This window comes from Rhinoderma darwinii, chromosome 10 (genome assembly GCF_050947455.1).
Source record: "Rhinoderma darwinii isolate aRhiDar2 chromosome 10, aRhiDar2.hap1, whole genome shotgun sequence".
In the NCBI taxonomy this organism is placed as follows: Eukaryota; Metazoa; Chordata; class Amphibia; order Anura; family Rhinodermatidae; genus Rhinoderma; species Rhinoderma darwinii.
Genome location: NC_134696.1, coordinates 63,159,318 through 63,179,307, shown reverse-complemented (window position 1 = coordinate 63,179,307; position 19,990 = coordinate 63,159,318). Strand labels below are relative to the sequence as shown.

At 41.9% G+C, this 19,990-nt stretch overlaps 1 protein-coding gene across 1 annotated transcript in view; it reads left to right on the top strand.

The window, feature by feature from the left end:
* ZSWIM9 (zinc finger SWIM-type containing 9) overlaps nt 1–19,684 on the top strand; it is a 60,871-nt gene extending 41,187 nt beyond the window's left edge. The window contains exons 7-9 of the mRNA XM_075840004.1: nt 3,605–4,709; nt 7,163–7,222; nt 19,489–19,684. Coding sequence (XP_075696119.1) covers nt 3,605–4,709; nt 7,163–7,222; nt 19,489–19,512 — 1,189 coding nt within the window. The 3' untranslated portion in view covers nt 19,513–19,684. The remainder of the gene's footprint in view (nt 1–3,604; nt 4,710–7,162; nt 7,223–19,488) is intronic.
* The last annotated feature ends 306 nt before the right edge of the window (nt 19,685–19,990 follow it).

Genomic DNA, 19,990 nt, shown 5'->3' with positions numbered 1-19,990 from the left:
TTGTCAGACGGTGTGGACCAAGTAGGTTACGAGAAGGCGGGGGGGGGGGGCTTCCTCCTGCAGCACAGCGCCACTAAAAAAAATCGATTTAACGATTTTGTTAAACAGAATAGTCCAAGGCCTTGAGGGCGAATTAATCGAATTGATTCGATTAATTTCCCAGCCCTACGCTGGACAACCCCTTTAATTGTGGGACAGCCCCCTTTAAAGAATTCAGTAGTTCTTGAGAATTCAGGTGTGCTGCTAAAGTTTATACTTTTTTTTAACCCCTTAAAGAGGCTCTGTCACCAGATTTTGCAGCGCCTATCTGCTATTGCCTGTGATCGGCGCTGCAATGTAGATTACAGTAACGTTTTTATTTTTAAAAAACGAGCATTTTTGGCCAAGTTATGACCATTTTCGTATTTATGCAAATGAGGCTTGCAAAAGTACAACTGGGCGTGTTGAAAAGTAAAAGTACAACTGGGCGTGTATTAGGTGCGTACATCGGGGCGTGTTTACTACTTTTACTAGCTGGGCGTTGTGTATAGAAGTGTCATCCACTTCTCTTCACAACGCCCAGCTTCTGGCAGTGCAGCACTGTGACGTCACTCACAGGTCCTGCATCGTGTCGGCACCAGAGGCTACAGATGATTCTGCAGCAGCATCGGCGTTTGCAGGTAAGTCGATGTAGCTACTTACCTGCAAATGCGGATGCTGCTGCAGAATCAAGTGTAGCCTCTGGTGCCGACACGATGCAGGACCTGTGAGTGACGTCACAGTGCTGCACTGCCAGAAGCTGGGCGTTGTGAAGAGAAGTGGATGACACTTCTATACACAACGCCCAGCTAGTAATAGTAGTAAACACGCCCCGATGTACGCACATAATACACGCCCAGTTGTACTTTTACTTTTCAACACGCCCAGTTGTACTTTTGCAAGCCTCATTTGCATAAATACGAAAATGGTCATAACTTGGCCAAAAATGCTCGTTTTTTAAAAATAAAAACGTTACTGTAATCTACATTGCAGCGCCTATCTGCTGCAATAGCAGATAGGGGCTGCAAAATCTGGTGACAGAGCCTCTTTAAGGACACAGCTAATTTTTGTGTCTTTTATTTTTATAACCCCCCCTCCCCCTGCCTTCCAAAAGCCATACCTTTTTTTTTTATAAATGACATAGCCCTTTGAGGGCTTGTTTTTTGCGGGACAAGTTGTAGTTTTTCATGGCACCATTTATTGTACCGCATAATGTACTGGGAAACTAAAAACAAATTATATGTGGGGTGAAATGGGCAAAAAAACAGCGATTAAGCCATTTTTTGGGGCGTTTTGTCTTTACGGCGTTCAACAGGTGGTAAAAACTACATGTTCACCTTATTGTATGGGTCGATACAATTACGGCGATACCAAATTCGTTTTTTGTGTTTTACAACCTTTTATAAAAAAACAAACCAGTTGCTAAAAAAAAAAAATATGAGAGCCATAACAATTTTATTTTTCCGTTGATTGGGTGATGTGAAGGCTTATGTTTTGCGGGGTGAACTGTATTTTTTGATACCATTGTGGGGTACATGCGACTTTTTGATCACTTTCTTTTCCATTTTTTTGGATGCGGCGATACCAGTTATGTTAAGTTTTTTTTTAACATTGCTTTAGCGGGGAAAAAATGGGAAAAGGTGTTTTGTTTTTTTTTGTTTTTTTAACTTTTAAAATATATATTTATTTATTTTTTTGGAACATTAAAAATAACTGAACTTTTTTGTTACTTTTTTTTTTTTATTAGTCGTTGGATCGCTTGCATGATATACTGCAATACTAATATATACTAATATATCGTGATATAGCCAGGGCTTCAAATGAGTACAAAGATGGCAGTCCTGGGGGCTTTCATTAGGCCCCCAAGGCTGTCATGACAACCATCGGCACCCTGCGATTACATTGTGGGGGAACTGATGGCAAGTCTGAGGGCGGCCAGCCCCCTCTTTCATTTAAATGTCGCAGTCCCAAATGACCGTGACATTTAAGGGGTTAAACAGGTGGAATCAAAGTGATCTTTGATTCTGCCCATTGCGTTGAGGTGTTGGCTGTATTACACAGCCGTCACCCGCTAAGTATGGGGTGATCTCAGCCCGTGAGCCCGTCCCATACTTCCCCCTTAATGGCTGCCACGTGCATATACATGGCATGACGTTAGTTAATGTTGTTTTTCTTTGCACCACTCTTATGTTAATTTGTCTCTGCCAACACCTGTCCAACCTGCACGGCCAATAGCCACATTGTAAAACTGCAACAGTTTGTGGTAAAATATGTACGGTGGTAAGTGGTTTAAAAACCGGAGACGTGAGTGCATATGTATTCACCCATAATTAGTTGTATAAGGTACCCCCGTGTGCAAGTGTCACATGATCTGTCACATGATGTCAGTATAAATACACCTGTTCTGAAATCCTTCAGGATTGAAGAAAAGATGGATGGCAGTAAATACAGGACAATTCTTGAGGAAAACCTGCTAGAGATTTGAGCCTGGGGCAGAGGTTCACCTTCCAGCAGAACAATGACCCTAATCATACTGGTAAAGCAACACTGGATTAAGGGTAACCTGTAAATGTCTTGGAATGGCCGAGTCAAAGTCCAGACCTCAATCCAATTGAGAATCAGTGGCATGACTCAAGGATTGCTGTACAACAATGCAGGCCATCTAATTTGAAGGAGTTGGAGCAGTTTTGCCTGGAAGAAAGGGCAAAAATCCATTTGCCTATATACGCTAAGCTAATAGAGACATTCCCCAAGAGACTTACGTCTGTAATTGCAGCAAAAGGTGCCCCACAAAGTATTGACTTTCTGGGGGTGCATACTACTGCAAATTAAAGTTCTGTTTTTTTTTTTTTTTGTATTAATTATGGTTTGTGTCACAGTAAAAAATATTTTGCACCTTTTTAAAGTGGTAGGGATGTTGTGTAAATGAAATGGTACAAACCGCACAAAAATTTATTTTAAGTCTAGGTTGTAATGCAACCAAACACCAAGGGGTGTGAGTAATTTTGCAAGGCACTGTATGTTCAAAACTATTATAGTTTTTCTTTTTCTGTTTGTTGATCAAATGGCTTCTTAAATCCAAAGTCAATGGGGAGGGATATTTTTTACAGGCACTGTCTGTTTTAGGCCTTATGCACATGACCGTAAAGCTTTTTACTGTCCGCAAATACAGATGCATATCCGTAGCCGTCCGCAATTACAAAATGACCCATAGACTTCTGTGCCGCAATTGTGGACAAGAATAGGACACAGCCTATATTTTTCGGATCATTTCTACAGCCTGGACACACCTTCGTAAATATACAGAAAGGTGTCCATGGCCAATGGAAATTAATGTGTCTGCAACTTCATCCGTAAATACCTGATCCGTAATTCCAGAAGAAAACTATGGTCGTGTGCATGGGGCCTTAGTCTTGTGTTTTCATATTTATTATTTACTATCCAAGACCGCTGTATTTTTCTGTGATCATTTTATAGATATTTTATGGTCCTGTTCTGCTTTACGCTCTAATCCGTTTGAATTTTTTTGGTTTGTTTTGATTTTCTACTTTTTGGTGCCATTGATTATTTCTCTTTTTTTATATAGGAAGAGCTGTTCTGCATTCATTGAGCTGAGCTTGGGTCCCCAGAAAGACAAGCTTGTCATCACTCAAAGCAATTTGGATCATAACCATGTTGAAGAAGATACAGCTGATGCACCACCAGAGAAGAAATTTAAACCAACCCCTGCAGTAGGTTTACCAGCACAAGTTGCTAACAATATTTCGAAGAAATTTCTGGAACCAAGTGACTTAAAACGGCTCCTCCGTTTCCGCTCTGGTGCTTTCGAGGACCGTACACAAGTGCTGGCAGAGTTGCAGTCTCTCTTTTTTTCTGACCCTGAAGCAAAGGTCAAATTGGTATTTGTGGAAGATAAATTACATGTGAAGAAGATCTTTCTAATGACCTCCACTATGAGGAATCTAGCTCAGAATTTTCCTGAATATCTCTTTATTGATGTTTTTTTAGAATTTAGTCAAAGTTTTGATTTGTACACTATTTTTTGTGACTTAAAGGGGGAAGGTTGGACACCATGTGCCTATTGCATTGCCAAAAAAGGAATAGTTGGCATATTCAAGTTTCTTGCAGACTTGCTTCTTGAGATTATTCCCTCCATTAGCAACAAAGTAAAAGTTGTAACACTCAATCCTGACATCCAAGAACCGATTAATCTGGAAGCTCATTTTCCACATGCTAATTTGCGGTACTGTATGCATTTAGTTCTCAATGTTATGTATAGCCGGATCTCTCATCTTGATACTACTGTTGAAGCCCAGATTAAAAACTTCCTCCATATTCTTTCACAAACTTGCTCAATTAAAGTCTATGAACGATATTTGAATGACCTAAAAGCCATTTGTCCAGGAGACGTTTTTCAGTATTATTTTGAGACCTGGCATCCACGTCGAAAAATGTGGGTAAAAAAAGATAATCGGACTGAAGACTCTGAAAGAAATCTGTCTGAACTAGTATCTGTCAATCATGCGAAACTCAAGCAAGCAGTCGGCTATATGCCATCTTTGCATCAATGCCTTTGTTCTATACTTTGCGACAAAGTCAAAGCGTCAGGCAATGACCTGCATATCCAGAGAGCTGATATTTCATCTTTTTGTGATTATGAGAAACCTACTGTTTCACTTCTGAATCAACAGGTAAATCAATTTTAATTGATTTGAGACTTGTAGATATTTTGCACTGCACCTGAAGTGAACTTTACGGCATGTGTGACTGATGTACACAGCGCTTCCTAGCGGATTTATTTTATAGTGAGTGACTAAATGCTGCTGTTTCTCAGTCCACATGTGGGTGAACCGGATTTATTTTGTCCATTTTTTTAATTTTATTTTAAATAACCAGGATACAAGTCTGCGGTGCTGTGATGGTTTTTTGTGTTGCCGTGCGATCATAAAGTAATATACGTACTCCTTTCTGCTCTCAGAATTGTGTATACTGTATATTTTAACAAATCTTGCATGTCAGCCTTTGTTGTTATTGGTTGGTAAGAGGCAAAACCTTTATGGTATATTTTTGCACACAATACTTGATGCAGTCAGCATTTATTAGAATCTCTGGGTGTAATCTACTCAAAAAGATAACTTGCTGGCTACCTGCAGCTGCCACCAGAGGGAGCTTACTGTATACATTTATACATTGAATTCAGTACTAAAACCGTACGCAGTAAATTGTTCCCCGAAGCTGTATTTCCTAATAAGGCATATGGAGCCATCAGGACAACCCCTTTAAGTCTGTGTTTAGTATGCAGTAAGCTTCTCCTAGTGGTGGGTGCAGACATCAAGCATGTTATCTTTTAAAGCTACATCTATGTTCTTATGTAGAACTTTAAATCCCCTGCTTAAATCCGATCACTATATAAGATATATTAAGAAATTAATCCGCACAGAATTTAAAATGTATTTTGATTAAACAGTTATTGACCACTCGCCATAAATAGACGGCGTGTGGTGCAGGGCTTCAAACCTCAGCATTACGAATGTATGATGTGGGTTTAAAGTTACTGCAATCTAGTAGGAGCAGGTTGGGTGCCCAACTGCTGTTTAAGATCTCAATGAGCGCTGTGTAGTGAATAGAGGCACTGGTAATGCTGCTGCCACTATTGGACCCATCGATCATGGGATTGCTGGGTGCCCCGCTTCCCTGCGGAACTGATAGATCTTAGCAGATCCAGACCAGCCTGAAAATGACTAGTTTTTACCACAGGGAACTATTTACCAGTGTAACTAGAACTCCTTACCTCAGTTACAGTGAGAAACACTGCTATAAGAAATACAAATGTGAATGTCCCCCAGAGGTATTTTATGACATGTTGGGGGACATATTATGTAAAAAGAAAAAAATTTAATAAAGAAACATTTTTAAAAATGTATTTATTTTACTTTGCAAATTAAGCCTAATAAAGAAAAGTTCACTTTAAAGTTTTGTGTTGTCAGATAGGCCCCGTTTTTGTGTTCATTGCAAGTAAACTAGTTTTTCAGTCATCAGCATCGTAATGACTGGGGTCCTAATGGGCGACTGTGATCAGTGTTCTAAAATAATCAGTCAAAACATAGATTGGCTCCCACATTTTTAATGTATTTTTTGTGTGAAATATTTCAAACAGGTTTAATAAATTAGATGGACCTAATGGATTGAATTTTGTCCCCGGTTGTAAAATACAATACACGTTTTCTTGACCATTCAACAATTTTAGGGGCCAAATTGATAACAAAAACAAAAAGTTTTGGATTCAAGAAACACATCAGCATAAACTATATTGAGAACACAAGGAATACACTCTCCATCTTTCCTGACATACTGGAATTTCCCTGATATCGTTACCTTATTGAAGATCCATTGAGGTTCCTTATGCTGGCCATACACTAGAGATGTAGACCATTTTCTGGAGACCAACATCTGTCGAAAAGTTGATCTGCAAGCTCATCAATAAATGTCCAGGCAACAGATCGGTCAACAATTTGATGTTTTAACTTGTGTTCAGAATGACGACCTTCACAGACCAACAATGAATTACAGCTGTCTGAAAACCCTACTGTATGGCTAGGATTAGTAATTGGATATCAACTTAAATTCCTTTCATCTAGCATCTGATCTAGAAATTCTAATAATCCAGCAATTCTTTCCACCAAAGAACTGTATAATCCCGAAATTCACCAGACCCGAACCAGAAGATCTATAAGGAATCTGATTAGGAAGTGATAGCAGCACACTTTGTGCTAGTATTTTACCACTTCAGGCTCTCTACCCTAACAAATACGTTGAATTAATTTTCTATGCCTGTCCAATATCTGGAATATGTGATAAACCAGTGCCCATCAGAATATTATATTAAGAGAATCTTACTATTCAACAGAGCCCACTGGTTTGGATTTTTGGGATAGGACATTGTCAAAAATGCCTATTCCATTTAAATAATGTTACCTCCTATATCTTTATTTTTAACAAATGTAAGATTTTATGATAAAAATCATGTACATGCAACTATCTTCTATGTACATGCAACTATCTCCTACTTACAAATGAGCTTTGTGAATGTAAATCATACTTGTATTATGTATATACATGTATATCTTTTTTTTTATCTTAAAAGGTTCCTGAGCTGAATGAAAGAAGTCTACAGAACGCTGCATCAGAGACTAGTACAGAAGAGGTATTGTTGCTGTTAATTATTAAAAATGTTTCCATTGTTGATAAACAAAAAAAATGCAATTAGTGTTGTGGTGTAGATCAAGAATAATAGGTGATGTTTATATTTTGTTCAATATTTCAGGGGGGAGAAGCAGGGGAGGCCCCGGTATGCCTCATAATGCACAGCTCTTAAAATCACACTAGCACAAGCCCACCCACTCAGCAAGCATTTAGGCCAGATCACATATGCAGGTTTTTTTTAAGCTGAACACAGGAGTAGATTTAAGAGGAAGTAAACTTGTAAAGAAACGCGTTTTTATTCACTTGTTTCTGGTGATATTTTTTGAGCCAAACACAGCATGTGATAATCCAGCCCTTTAGAAACTTCAGGTAAGGCAAAGGTGAGGGAAGGAAAGAACCAAAATCTGCATGTTAGAATCCATATTTGTATCTGCACTATATGTAATATACATTTACAGCTACGTGATTCATCCAACGCAAAAAAAAATATCGAACCGTTGTATAGGCTTGGTTAGTAGGTTGATTTGAGGTTAAACTGTTAAAGGAGATGTCCTAGAATTGACAAGCACCACCTATCCACAGGATAGGTGATAATTGTCTGTCGCTGGGGGTCCCACCGCTGGGACACAACAATCGAGTGAGTACGGGGTCCTGAATCGCCAATTCTCACTGCAGGGGTGAAGTGCGAGCATGCGCCCGCGGCTCCATTCACTGTCTACGGTGGAAACGTCCTAGCACTGTGCTTGGCTGATTCCGTCATTCCCATTGACTTTGAATGGAGTGGCAGCAATCATGCTCGACAGCACTCCGTTAGCCCCTTAACGACCAGGCCTATTTTGACCCTAATGAGCAAGCATTCTTTTTTTTCATCTTCACATTCCAAGAGTTATGTGTGCTTATTCTAGCAGAACTAGATGAAGGCAACCATTACTCCCGAACGAGGAGTATCTATTGATGTGCAATCCTGAGTGGTTCTATTGGTTTCTTCATTCCCACTAGTACAGTGTGTGGTTTAGGAACCACCTCTACTGCAGTGTCTGACCCGAAGGGAGAACCTTCATGCCAGACAAACATTACAATTTATTATGCATGTTCCAAATGCAATACTACATTTCCCTGTCTACTTCCCTATGTGATGCATGCTGGCTTCCTGGCCAAACGCCTGCGCTTTATGCACCCCTTCCACCCCCAGTAATGCTCATCCCTGGTATGGTGGGTCTGGATCCGGAATGGCCCCTTCCCTTTTCTGAACTGTTGATAACCTAGCGAACATCACTCAGTCCATATTCGTCCTCCCCTGGACTTTTGTTCTGCTCGTCCTCATCTGGACTGTACATCCATGTCTTCCTCTGATGGCAGGACCCGAAAGCGGACTAGGTCCACTCGTCTGCCTTCACTTTCACCATCCTCTTATGTCTCACCTCCTCCACCAGACGTAAGGTCTGGTGCTTCCTCACCCCTAGAGGGGTTTTGTCGGAGGGCGAACTGCATGATTCTGATTCAGTTAGCAAGGGTTCTACTCCTCTCCCCACTTCGGTAGGAGTACTTATTAGAGCTATCCATGACACCTTACAGGTCACTGATTCTGTGCCTGCCACTTCAACTGATTCCATTTCTTTTCTTCAGCATCATAGTTCTCAAGCGGTCTTTCCACCCTACTCGGAACTTGAAGGTATTGTCTTTAAGGAATGACGAAGAAGTTTTCGCACTCAAGCCATCTGGTTGTCTTCTTTTCAGGAAGGGATATCTTCCAAAAGAGTTAGCTCATCAGCAGTAGATGCTCCTGTTTCTCATTTAGCCAACACTACTACTTTGCCTACCGTGGACTCCACTTCCTTCTAATATCCTCTGGATCGCTTTGTGGACTCATTTGCTAAAACCACTTTTGAGGCCTCTAACTATGCCCTTCGCCCCATTTTTACCTATGTCTGGGTTAGCAGAGCTATACTGAATGGGCACACAAACTCCATCATGGCCGGCTCTCAGGCCCTCCTCCAGATGAGCTGGTGGATCGGTCCGTCTTTTTTTTCATCCAGCGAGTCCAAGTATTTGTGAGCTGCTCGTCTTGTAGCTCTGGCCACGGACTCTTCTGTTGCCACCCGCAGGACTACCTGGCTTAAAGCTTGGTCTGCTGATATGGCTTCCAAGCGGTCCCTGACTGCACAACTTTTTTCAGGCTCCTGTCTTTTTGGAACTAGATCAGACAAAATTATCTCAGTCTACGGGTGGCAAGAGCATCCATCTTCCCCAAAACAGGGTCAAAAGGACTACTCCGGTCAAAAGGATAGGTCCTAGTTTTCAGTCCTTTAATGGGTTCTCCAACCCCACGTCTTCCGTACCTCAGTCTCACCAGGATCAAAATGCCAAACCTTCCTTTAGGGCTCGTACATCCTGGCGACCCTGACCTCCGCCCGCAAAGACTGGAGCCAGCAAGGCCACTTCTGCCTGAAGCTGTGCCCCCACTCGATTCAGGCTTCTGCACTTCAAGGATGTCTGGCTCTAAAGCATTTCAGATGCCTGGGTTCAGGAGGGGGTATCCGCCAGATACAGGATCGAATTTACCAGCCTTCCTTCAGGGTGTTTCTTTCACTCCGCTGTTCCACAGTCCCCCTCCAGGACGACCACCATTTTTCGAGCGAAAACTCTCTGTTCCTTCAAGTGGTCATTATTCCTGTACCCCGTACCCAGAGGTTTCAGGATTTCTACTCCAACCTTTTTGTCATACCGAAAAAGGACGGCTCTGTTCGGCCCATTTTGGATCTCAAGCAACTCAACTCTCATGTCAAAGTCTTGTCACTTTCGGATGGAATCCCTCTATCATCGGTTCGATGGCGCAGGGGGAGTTTCTTTCCTCATTGGACATCATGTACGCATATCTGCACGCTCCTATTTGCCAGACTCACCAGCGCTTCCTACTCTTTGCAGTGCTGTTCCATAATTTCCAATTTGTGGCTCGTCCATTCGGTCTGGCATGGCTCTGAAAGTCTTTACGAATGTTCTCCCTGTTGTGATGGTGCTCCTTTGGACTAGCGGGGTGTCACCTCCCTTCAGGGTGGACAACGAGATGTCACTCCAGATCACTCTGGACACTCTTAGTCGATTCAATTGGATTATCATCCGCTCCAAGTCTTTCTGGTCTCCATCCCAGAATATTTTGTTCCTGGGCATCGCCTCTGACAGTCTATCTGCAAGACTTTTTCTTCCTCCAGAGCGACAATCAATCCTTTAGGATGGGATTCGTTTATTGCGAACAGCAGATCTGTCTTTACTCTGCCTCTGCATGGCGGTTCTCTGGACCATGGTGGCCTCAATCAAGACCATAACCTTTGCGCAGTTCCACATACACCCACTTCAGCGGGCGATCCTCTCCCGATGGAACCACTTCCTGGATCTGAAGTTGATCCTTCCCCTCCCAGCCCATCGATCGCTTCGGTGGTGGATCTCGTCCCCAGCCATTCCGTGTTATTCCTTTCCATTGATGCCTCTCCTTGGATGCCAGTCTCAGGGGCTGGGGGTTACCTTATGGCTCAGGGGCTTTCGTCTCCACAGGAATCCTCCCTTCCCATCAAATTCCTGAAATTGAGATCCATATTTCTTTGCCTGCTGCAATGGACGTCGTCCCTGTCCGGATATACGGGTTGAAATGGATAATGCCACGGCCGTGGCTTACCTAAATCCCCAAGGTGGCACTCGCAGCGGCGTGGTGGTAATGGCTGGGGCCGTGAAGATTCTGGCCTGGGTGGAAGTTCACATTCCTGCTCTGGTGGCAGTACACATTCCCGGAGTCGACAACTGGGCTGCGGACTTCCTCAGTCTAAAAGGTGGTTCCGAGGAAATGGTCTCTTTACCAGGAGGTCTTTGACCAAATGTGTCTCAGGTGGCGCAATCCGGATGTAGACCGGATGGCTTCCAGATTCAATCGTGAGATCCCCTGCTTCATCGCCCGAGATCCGGAGGCTTGCGCTGTGGACGCTCTCATGGCGCTGTGGTCCAACTTCAGTCTCCTGTACGTTTTACCTTCTCTGCCTCTACCATCGGCTCCTCTGACCGCTCAAGGCAGAGGGGATTACGGCCATCCTAATAGCCCCAGTATGGTTGTTAGTATGTGGACCTAGTGTCCCTGGCTGATGTCCTGTGGCCCCCCCCCCCCCCCTGTCCCAACCTTCTCTCTAAGGGACCGATTTTTCACTAGAATTTAAGGTTGCTACGTTTAACGGCGTGGCTGTTGAGGCTGCCATTCTGAGGGTTCGTGGTCTCGAAGTGTCATTCTCACTATTCTCAAGGCTAGGAAGCCTTCAGCCCGCATTTACCATCGTACCTGAAAGGCCTACTTTCGTTGGTGCAAGGATCTCAATCTTCTTCACTTGTGTATTTCCCTATGCGAAATTCTCTCCTTTCTGCAGGGTGGCCTGGATCAAGGTTTTGCATTCAACTCCCTGAAGGGGCAGGTGTCTGCACTTTCCATCTAGTTCAGTCACTTGCTGGAGTCTAAGGGTGACGTCGAAACCTTTTTGCAGTGCCTGGCTCATGCGGTTCCCCCTTATCGTCCTCCGATTCCTTATTGGTATCACTTGCGGTTTTGGAGGTCTTACAGTCTACTCCTTTTGAACCCTGCCGAGATATCTCCCTTCGGCTTCATTCCTGGAAAGTGTTTTTTCTGGTCGCAGTGACCTACATCCAGTGGGTCTTTGAATTAGTGGCACTCTCTTGTCATTCTCCTTTTCTGACTCTGCAACAGCACAAGGCAGTTTTACCGAAGGTTGTTTTGCCTTTCCACATGAATGAGCACATCGTTCTGACGTCCTTTTTGTCCATCTCCCCACAACCTGGATGTCGTCCGCACCATGCGGACTTACCTTTCTGTCACTGCTTCCTTCCGGAGGTCGGATTCCTTGTTCATCCTCCCGGAGGGTCCCCGAAAGGGATTGGCGGCCTCTAGGGCCTCTCGCTCGCTCGATTTGATTGATTGTTGGCAAAGCTTATCGAGTTCGGGGGAAAGCGTCCCCTTTTCGGGTCATGGCCCACTCTGCCATAGTGGTTGGAGCTTCCTGGACTGTGCGCCGTCAGACCTCTGCCCCGTCAGACCTCTGCCCTTCAGTTGTGTCAGACAGCCACATGGTTTTCTTTGCACACTTTTTTTTCAAGTTCTCTCAGGTGCACACAGATGCTTTCAGGGGTCCCGCAGGCATCTGTGAAATAGGTGACCATGTCCTGTGTTCTCTTCCTGCCCCTGGGGACTGCTCTAGGATGTCCCATGGTCTGTGTTCCCCAATGCAACCAAACGAGGGAACAGTATTTTTTGAGTACTCACCGTAAAATTCTTTCCTCGTCGTGTTCCCTCCCATCGTGTTTTTCAAGGCTTTTTTTGTTGTTTGAGGGGTACTCCTATTGTTTGACATTCCTTTTCTTACCTTGTATCTGCTTCTCCTACTTTTTGCAGACAGACTGAATAGCTCAGTTTCTGTAGGAAGGGTATATCCCGTAGGAGGGGCCACTTTTGTATTTCTTAGTGTGAAGCCTCCTAGTGGCAATAGCATATTGTGTCCCCCAATGAACTGGACAAAAAAAGGATTTTACAGTGATTACTCAAAAAACTCCTGTATTTTAATGAAGACCGATTAGTGAAATTATTTCTACCGCAAAATCCGTTGAATGCAAAAAAATAAATAATTCAAAGGTGTTTATAGCCTTTAAAGAAATCCTTTTTTTTCTTGTTTACAACCCTTAGAAGAACTATGACCTGTTAAATGGTTACAGTACCGTAAAGTCAGGCGGCTTGATTAGTTAATACTAAAGAAAGATCTTTCTTTCTTTCTTTCTCAAAATTCCGTTCTGAAGTTTGAGGCAGATTTTCCTCTGCCTGCACGCCAATTTTCGTGGCGTTCTTCGCAGAGTTTTTCACCCTCTGCCTCCCATTGATGTCAATGGAAGGTCAGAGGTGTAAACGCCCGAAGATAGTGTATGTCCCTTCTTTCTCCCGCGAGATGGTTTTACCGCTCGCATGGGAGGCATTTTTTCGGACGGTTTTTGACGAGATTTGCGGCGCGGTTTCCACGTCAAAAGACTCGTCAAAAAACTCTGTGTGAACCCAGCCATAGGCTGGGTTCACACAGAGTTTTTTCCAGGAGGAAAATCTGCCTCAAAATTCAGTTTGGAACTTTGAGGCAGATTTTCCTCGGCCTGCACGTCGATTTTTGCAGCGTTTTTCGCCTGCGGCCATTGAGCGCCGCGGACATAAAACTCCACTAAATACTCTTTCTCTGCCTGCCATTGATGTTAATGGGAGGTCAGAGGGGTAAACGCCCGAAAATAGGGCACGTCCCTTCATTTTCCTGCGAGCCGGAAAAAAACGCCTCCGCCTCAATGGGAGGCATTTTCGGCAGAGTTTTGGCGAGTTTTGCGGCGCGATTTCCATGTAAATAAAACTCTGTGTGAACCCAGCCTTAGAGAACCTGTCACCTCTCCTGACCTGTCTATTTTAGTAAATACTTGTATCCATTATGAAATAACAATTCTGGAACACGTTTTCTTAGAATTCTACATTGTATCACTCTCTTATTCCTCGTATAAATTCATGAATGAATTCCCAAATGGGTGTTACTATTCTCCTTGTCAAAGGAGTGTGTTCCTACAGTCTCACTCTGTCAGTACGGATTGGATATTCAGTCTGTGGGAACACGCCCTCGACTGGTAACACACTTTTATCCATTTATTCAGGAGTACTAACAGAGGAACGGCACAATATAGAGTTCTAAGAAAAGCTGTTCCAGAATTGTCATTTCAAGGGGTCTACAATTATTAAACAGACAAGTCAGGAGAGGGGACAGGTTTGCTTTAAAGGGATTTTTTTTTTATTTTTTTTTTTAAAGTTAAACAATTATTATTTAAGTGATTACACATTGTTTTAATTTTTTACATTTTTTCACAAGTCAGGAAATATTATAAATTAGATTCTAATTTATAACATTTCCATTTGCTGGTCACTAGAGGGAGCATTTCCCAAAATTACAGCATGGTCAATGTGGTAAAGCAACCTCATTGCTTTATGCTGCAAATTTGGGGTAGACACACTCGCTCTAGTGTCCTCACACAATCTCCCCTCCCTTATTCTGGCTAGTGCTAGGAGAAGGAGGGGGTTGAATCTTCAAACCTCCTACACTGTGTTCCGCCATTTTCTGAGCGACTGCACAGTGTAGGAGGATTAGATACAGGGCTCAGCAGACCGTATAACATGAACATAATACACACATCACATACACAAACCTAACTTACCTGCTCCTGCCGCCTCCGCTCCTATGCCTTGCGCCTTCGCTTCCTTTGAACATATGGCCGGAAGTCGTCATCTTGCTGTCGAGCCGCGGCTTCCGGTCCACATGAAAATGGCGCCGGATTTTGCTCTGCTAACGAGCTTCGTTTGGTCTGTGTGGGAGCGGCACATGCGGCGTTCCCACACAGACGGCGTACGCTGCAGTGAATGGAACGGCTCCCGTTCGCATTCTCTATGGGGATGTCTGGCAGCCCCCATAGAGAAGTAAAAATAAGAAAAAAGTAAAACACACGAACACAAATAAATAAATTTTATTTTTTTATTATACTAAAAGAAATATGATAAAAAAAAACCTTTAAGAAGGTTGTGACTAGTGATTTGTGCTTAGAGAGGTTATCCTATTATCTGCTGTTTTTGTTATTTTTATTTCTTTTAACCCCTTAACGCACCATGACGTAACTGTACGTCATGGTGAGCAGTAAGTTCGCGCACCTTGACGTACAGTTACGTCATTGCTTTGACAGTTAACCGCCGCGCGGCGCTACACCGCAGCGGCGGTTAACTGTGCAGGGTGTCAGCCCTGCTCTCCCCGTTGCCGATCAGCGGCCTGTCGCCGCTGATATCGGCAGTTAACCCCTTAATTGCGGCGCTCGATTTTGAACGCCACAATTAAGGTCTTTAGTGCCGATCGGCAGCCCCCATGTGAAATCACGGGGGCTGGCGATGGTACCCATGGCAACCGGACGCCAGACAATGGCTTCCGGGTTGCCATGTACAGAAGCCTATGAGGACCACCCCGAGGGTGGACGTCGTAGGCTTCCTGTCAGTGTGACTGTCACGTCACAATGACAGTTGAAATGCATTACACTACGTGTGTAGTGTAATGTATTCCAGCAGCGATCAGAGCTGCAAGTCTAAGTGTCCCCTAGTGGGACAAGTGAAAAAAGTAAAAAAAAGAATAAAAATGTTTTAAAAAAAGTGTAAAAATAAAAGTTAGAAGTGATATAAACAAGAACTGCTTTTTTTCCTATAATAAGTCTTTCATTATAGGAAAAAAAAATGAGCACGTAAAAAAAAAGTACACATATTTGGTATCACCGCGTTCGTAACGACCCCAACTATAAAACTATAATATTATTTTTCCCGCACAGTGAACGCCGCAAAAAAAATAAACGAAAAACAATGCCAGAATCACTATTTTTTGGTCACCACCCCTCACAAAATATGTAATAAAAAGTGATCAAAAAGTCGCATGTACGCCAAAATTGTACCGATACAAACTACAACCCGTCCCGCAAAAAACAAGCCCTTACACAGCTTTTTTGACTGAAAAATAAAAAAAATTATGGCTCTCAGAATATGGTGACACAGAAAAGACATTATTTTCTAAATAAGTTATTTTATTGCGCAAACGCTGCAAAACATAAAAAAACGTATATACAAATGGTATCGCCGTAATCGTACCGACCCGCAGAATAAAGTATAATAGTCATTTATAGCCCAGGGTAAACGCTGTCAAAAATAAATAAAAATCATTGTCAGAATTGATGGTTTTTGGTCACCTGGCTTGCCGAAAAATTGAATAAAAAGTGATCAACAAAATCGCATGTACCCCAAAATGGTACCAATGAAAATTACAGATTTTCCCGCAACAAATAAGCCCTCACACGGCTCCGGTGGTGAAAAAATAAAAAAAGTTCCGGCTCCCAGATTATGGCGATGCAAAATGTGCAGAGTGTTCCAAAAGTGGATAAGATCGGGCACCATTTATCAGTGCGACACCGGCCACATATCTGTGGATTATTATTTATTTACCCCATTATTATACCCTCTTATTATGCCCCTGATGTACTCTGCCCAGCCTACATGTGCCCCAACATTATAAACTGAAATACCAGCAAAACGCCAGAGCTACTACCAAGCAAAATATGCGCTCCAAAAGCCAAATGGCGTCCCTCCCTTCTGAGCCCTACAGCGTGCCCAAAGAGCCGTTTATGTCCACCGATATGGCATCGTACCAAAAAATGGTACCAATAAAAACGACAACTCGTCCCGCAAAAAATAAGCCCCCACACCGCTCTATTGACAGAAAAATAAAAAAGTAGTGGCTCTTGGAAAGCGGAGAGGAAAAACGAAAAAGCAAAACATGAATCAGTTCGTAAAGGGTTAATTACTTTCTAATGAAAAAACATTTATGACCACATGTGGGGTATTGCCGTACTCGGGAGAAATTGCTTTACAAACGTTGGGGTGCATTTTCTCGTTTATCCTTTGTGAAATTGAAAAAATTCAACATTTTAGTGGAAATAATGTTGATATTAATTTTCACGGCCTAATTCTAATAAATTCTGCAAAAGACGTGTGGGGCCTAAATGCTCACTATACCCCTAGATAGATTCCTTAAGTGGTGTAGTTTCCCAAATGGGGTTACTTTTGGGGGGCTTCCACTGTTTCAGTCTCTCAGGGGCAAATTCGACATGACACCCAAAAACATTCCAGCTAAATTTGAGCTCCAAAAGCCAAATAGCGCTCCTTCCCTTCTAAGCCCCGGTGTGGGTCCAAACAGTAGTTTATTACCACATATGGGGTATTTACGTAATCAGGAGAAATTGTTTTACAAATGTTGGGGCGCTTTTTCTCCTTTATTCCTTGTAAAAATTAAAAATGGCTACCTTTTTTCAGAAAAAAAGTAGATTTTCATCTTCACATACTAATTCAAATAAATTTAGCAAAAAAACTGTGGGTTCAAAATGCTAACTATACCCATAGATAAATTCCTTGAGGGGTATCGTTTCCAAAATGGGGTCACTATTGGGGGGTTTCCACGGTTTTCTTCCCTCCAGTGCATTGCAAACGCGACACGGCACTGAAAACTATTCCAGCAAAATCAGAAATCCAAAATCCAAATGGTGCTCCTTCTCTTCTGAGGCCTGCTGTGGGTCCAAACAGCAATTTATTACCACATATGGGGTATTGCTATAATCGGAAGACATTGCTTTACATATGTTGGGGTGTTTTTTCTACTTTATTCCTTGTAAAAATTTAAAATTTCCTAATTTTTTCACAAAAAAAGTAGATTTTCACCTTCACATACTAATTCAAATAAATTTAGCAAAAAAACTGTGGGTTCAAAATGCTAACTATACCCATAGATAAATTCCTTGAGGGGTATAGTTTCCAAAATGGGGTCACTTTTGGGGTGTTTCCACTGTTTTGGCAGCACAAGGCCTCCTCACACCTGACATGGTACCTAAAATATATTCTAATAAAATAGAGGCCCAAAATCCACTAGGTGCTCCTTTGCTTCTGAGGCCTGTGTTTCAGTCCATGACCGCGCTAGGGCCACATGTGGGGTATTTCTAAAAACTGCAGAATCTGGGCAATAAATCTTGAGTTGCATTTCTTGGGTAAAACCTTCTGTGGTACAGAAAAAATTTATTACAAATGAATTTTTGAAGAAAAAAAATGAAATTTGTAAATTTCACCTCTACTTTGCTTTAATTCCTGTGAAACGCCTAAAGGGCTAAAATACTTTGTGAATGCTGTTTTGAATACTTTGATGGGTGCAGTTTTCAAAATGGGGTGATTTATGGTGACTTTCTAATATATAAGGCCCTCAAAGCCATTTCAGAACTGAACTGGTCCCTGAAAAAATAGCCTTTTGAAATTTTCTTGAAAATATGAGAAATTGCTGCTAAAGTTCTAAGCCTTGTAACGTCCTAGAAAAATAAAAGAATGTTCAAAAAACGACGCAAACATAAAGTAGACATATGGGAAATATAAACTAGTATGTATTTTGTGTGGTATTACTATCTGTTTTACAAGTAAATACATTAAAATTTAGAAAAATGCTAATTTTTGCTAATTTTCTCTAAATCTTGGCGTTTCTTACAAATAAATATTGAATTTAATGACAAAATTTTTTCAGTATCATAAAGTACAACATGTCACGAGAAAACAATCCCAGAATCGCTTGGATAGGTAAAAGCATTCTGGAGTTATTACCACATAAAGTGACACATGTCAGATTGGCAAAAATGGGGCTGGTCCTGAAGGCCAAAACAGGCTTAGTCACTAAGGGGTTAAAACCCTGTACACTCAGAACTTTACAAACCATACATAAACATGCCTTAAGCAGCTTACTCTGTTTTTTGTTATCTCCCTCTTGTTCTTCCATTCTTCCTCCTGTTTTCATGTAGGAATCTGGGCGGTCCTGCTGCCCAGCACACGTGACTGCGCTTTGCTTGTAGGAAACTACATTTCCCACAAGGCTCCGTACAAAGCTGCTTTTCATCCTGACAGCTTATCTTTTCAATTTCTATGGACCCAGCATAAATAAAGACAGCATGTACACACTCGCTTAGTAATTAGTAACGGTACATTGCCTTCCAGTATTTCACGACCTACAGTGTACTCACTTCAAAGTAGAATGCAGTATAAATAGATGACAATAAAAGCTCATAAGTGCTTGGAAAAGGCAGTCTTTAGAATGTCCTAAAACTCTGCAATATGCACAGTCCAGCTAAGATGAAAACAAAAGGACCACAATGACCCTTCAGGTATTATTATTACTCCCCTTCACGGCATCCTCTTCTTTTCAACTCTTGTCTTCTTTTGCAGTCAGCTTAGGCCAAAACTTTCCGGTGCTGCATTTTTCAGGCAACCGCAGTGGTGTAAACTGCACGTGTTCGCTTTGTGCTTTGAGGCCGGCAAAATTTAGCATGTGCCGGCCCATGGCACAGGGAGGGAGAGACTTGCTAGGGGAAGATAGCAGGTCTCATTGTACATTTCTGACCTGAAAAGAACTACTACTAGCAGATATAACAAGTAGAAACCAGGTAAAAACATACACCTAGCAGGAAGTTCTTTGGGTATGTATTGCAGAAGATGCATGAATTTGTATTAAATATATTTGCATTCGTTATTTTCCATGTAGGGGATGCTTTGGATTGTGGGAATACTCCTTTAAATAAATTCTCATCTTTTATCTATCCCAACAGATGCAAGTAGACCACCTGTGTTGAATTCGATTGACTTGTGTTCCAGCTTGGATACAGTCGATCATCTCTGAAAACATCAGAGTGTTGTAACTTCATTGGATCTATTAAGACTTTTGAATTTACTGTTAACTTTATATAAATCTTTTCTCAAGTTAATATTTTGGATTTGCATGTAAATATAGATGAATCTTTCCAATATTTGCATTTGGAGTCCTTTTGTTCTATTTTTCTTATTGTGACAAAAAAAGTTAAATTTTTTTATGTTCGTATATATTTTGTTTCCAGTGTTGGCTCTTTTAAAAATAAGTGCTTATATTTATACAGGGTTTGCTCCTGTTTTTAGCATACTATGTCTTCACAAACAATAAAAAGCATTTGATATAAAAAGGCAACAATAACATTGCTATATACTCCACCTTACAGTTTTAACTGGAATTTACTTTTATCTTCAGTTGCTTTTACGAAGTTCGGGAGGTAGAAATACAAAATCTATTTAACAGTA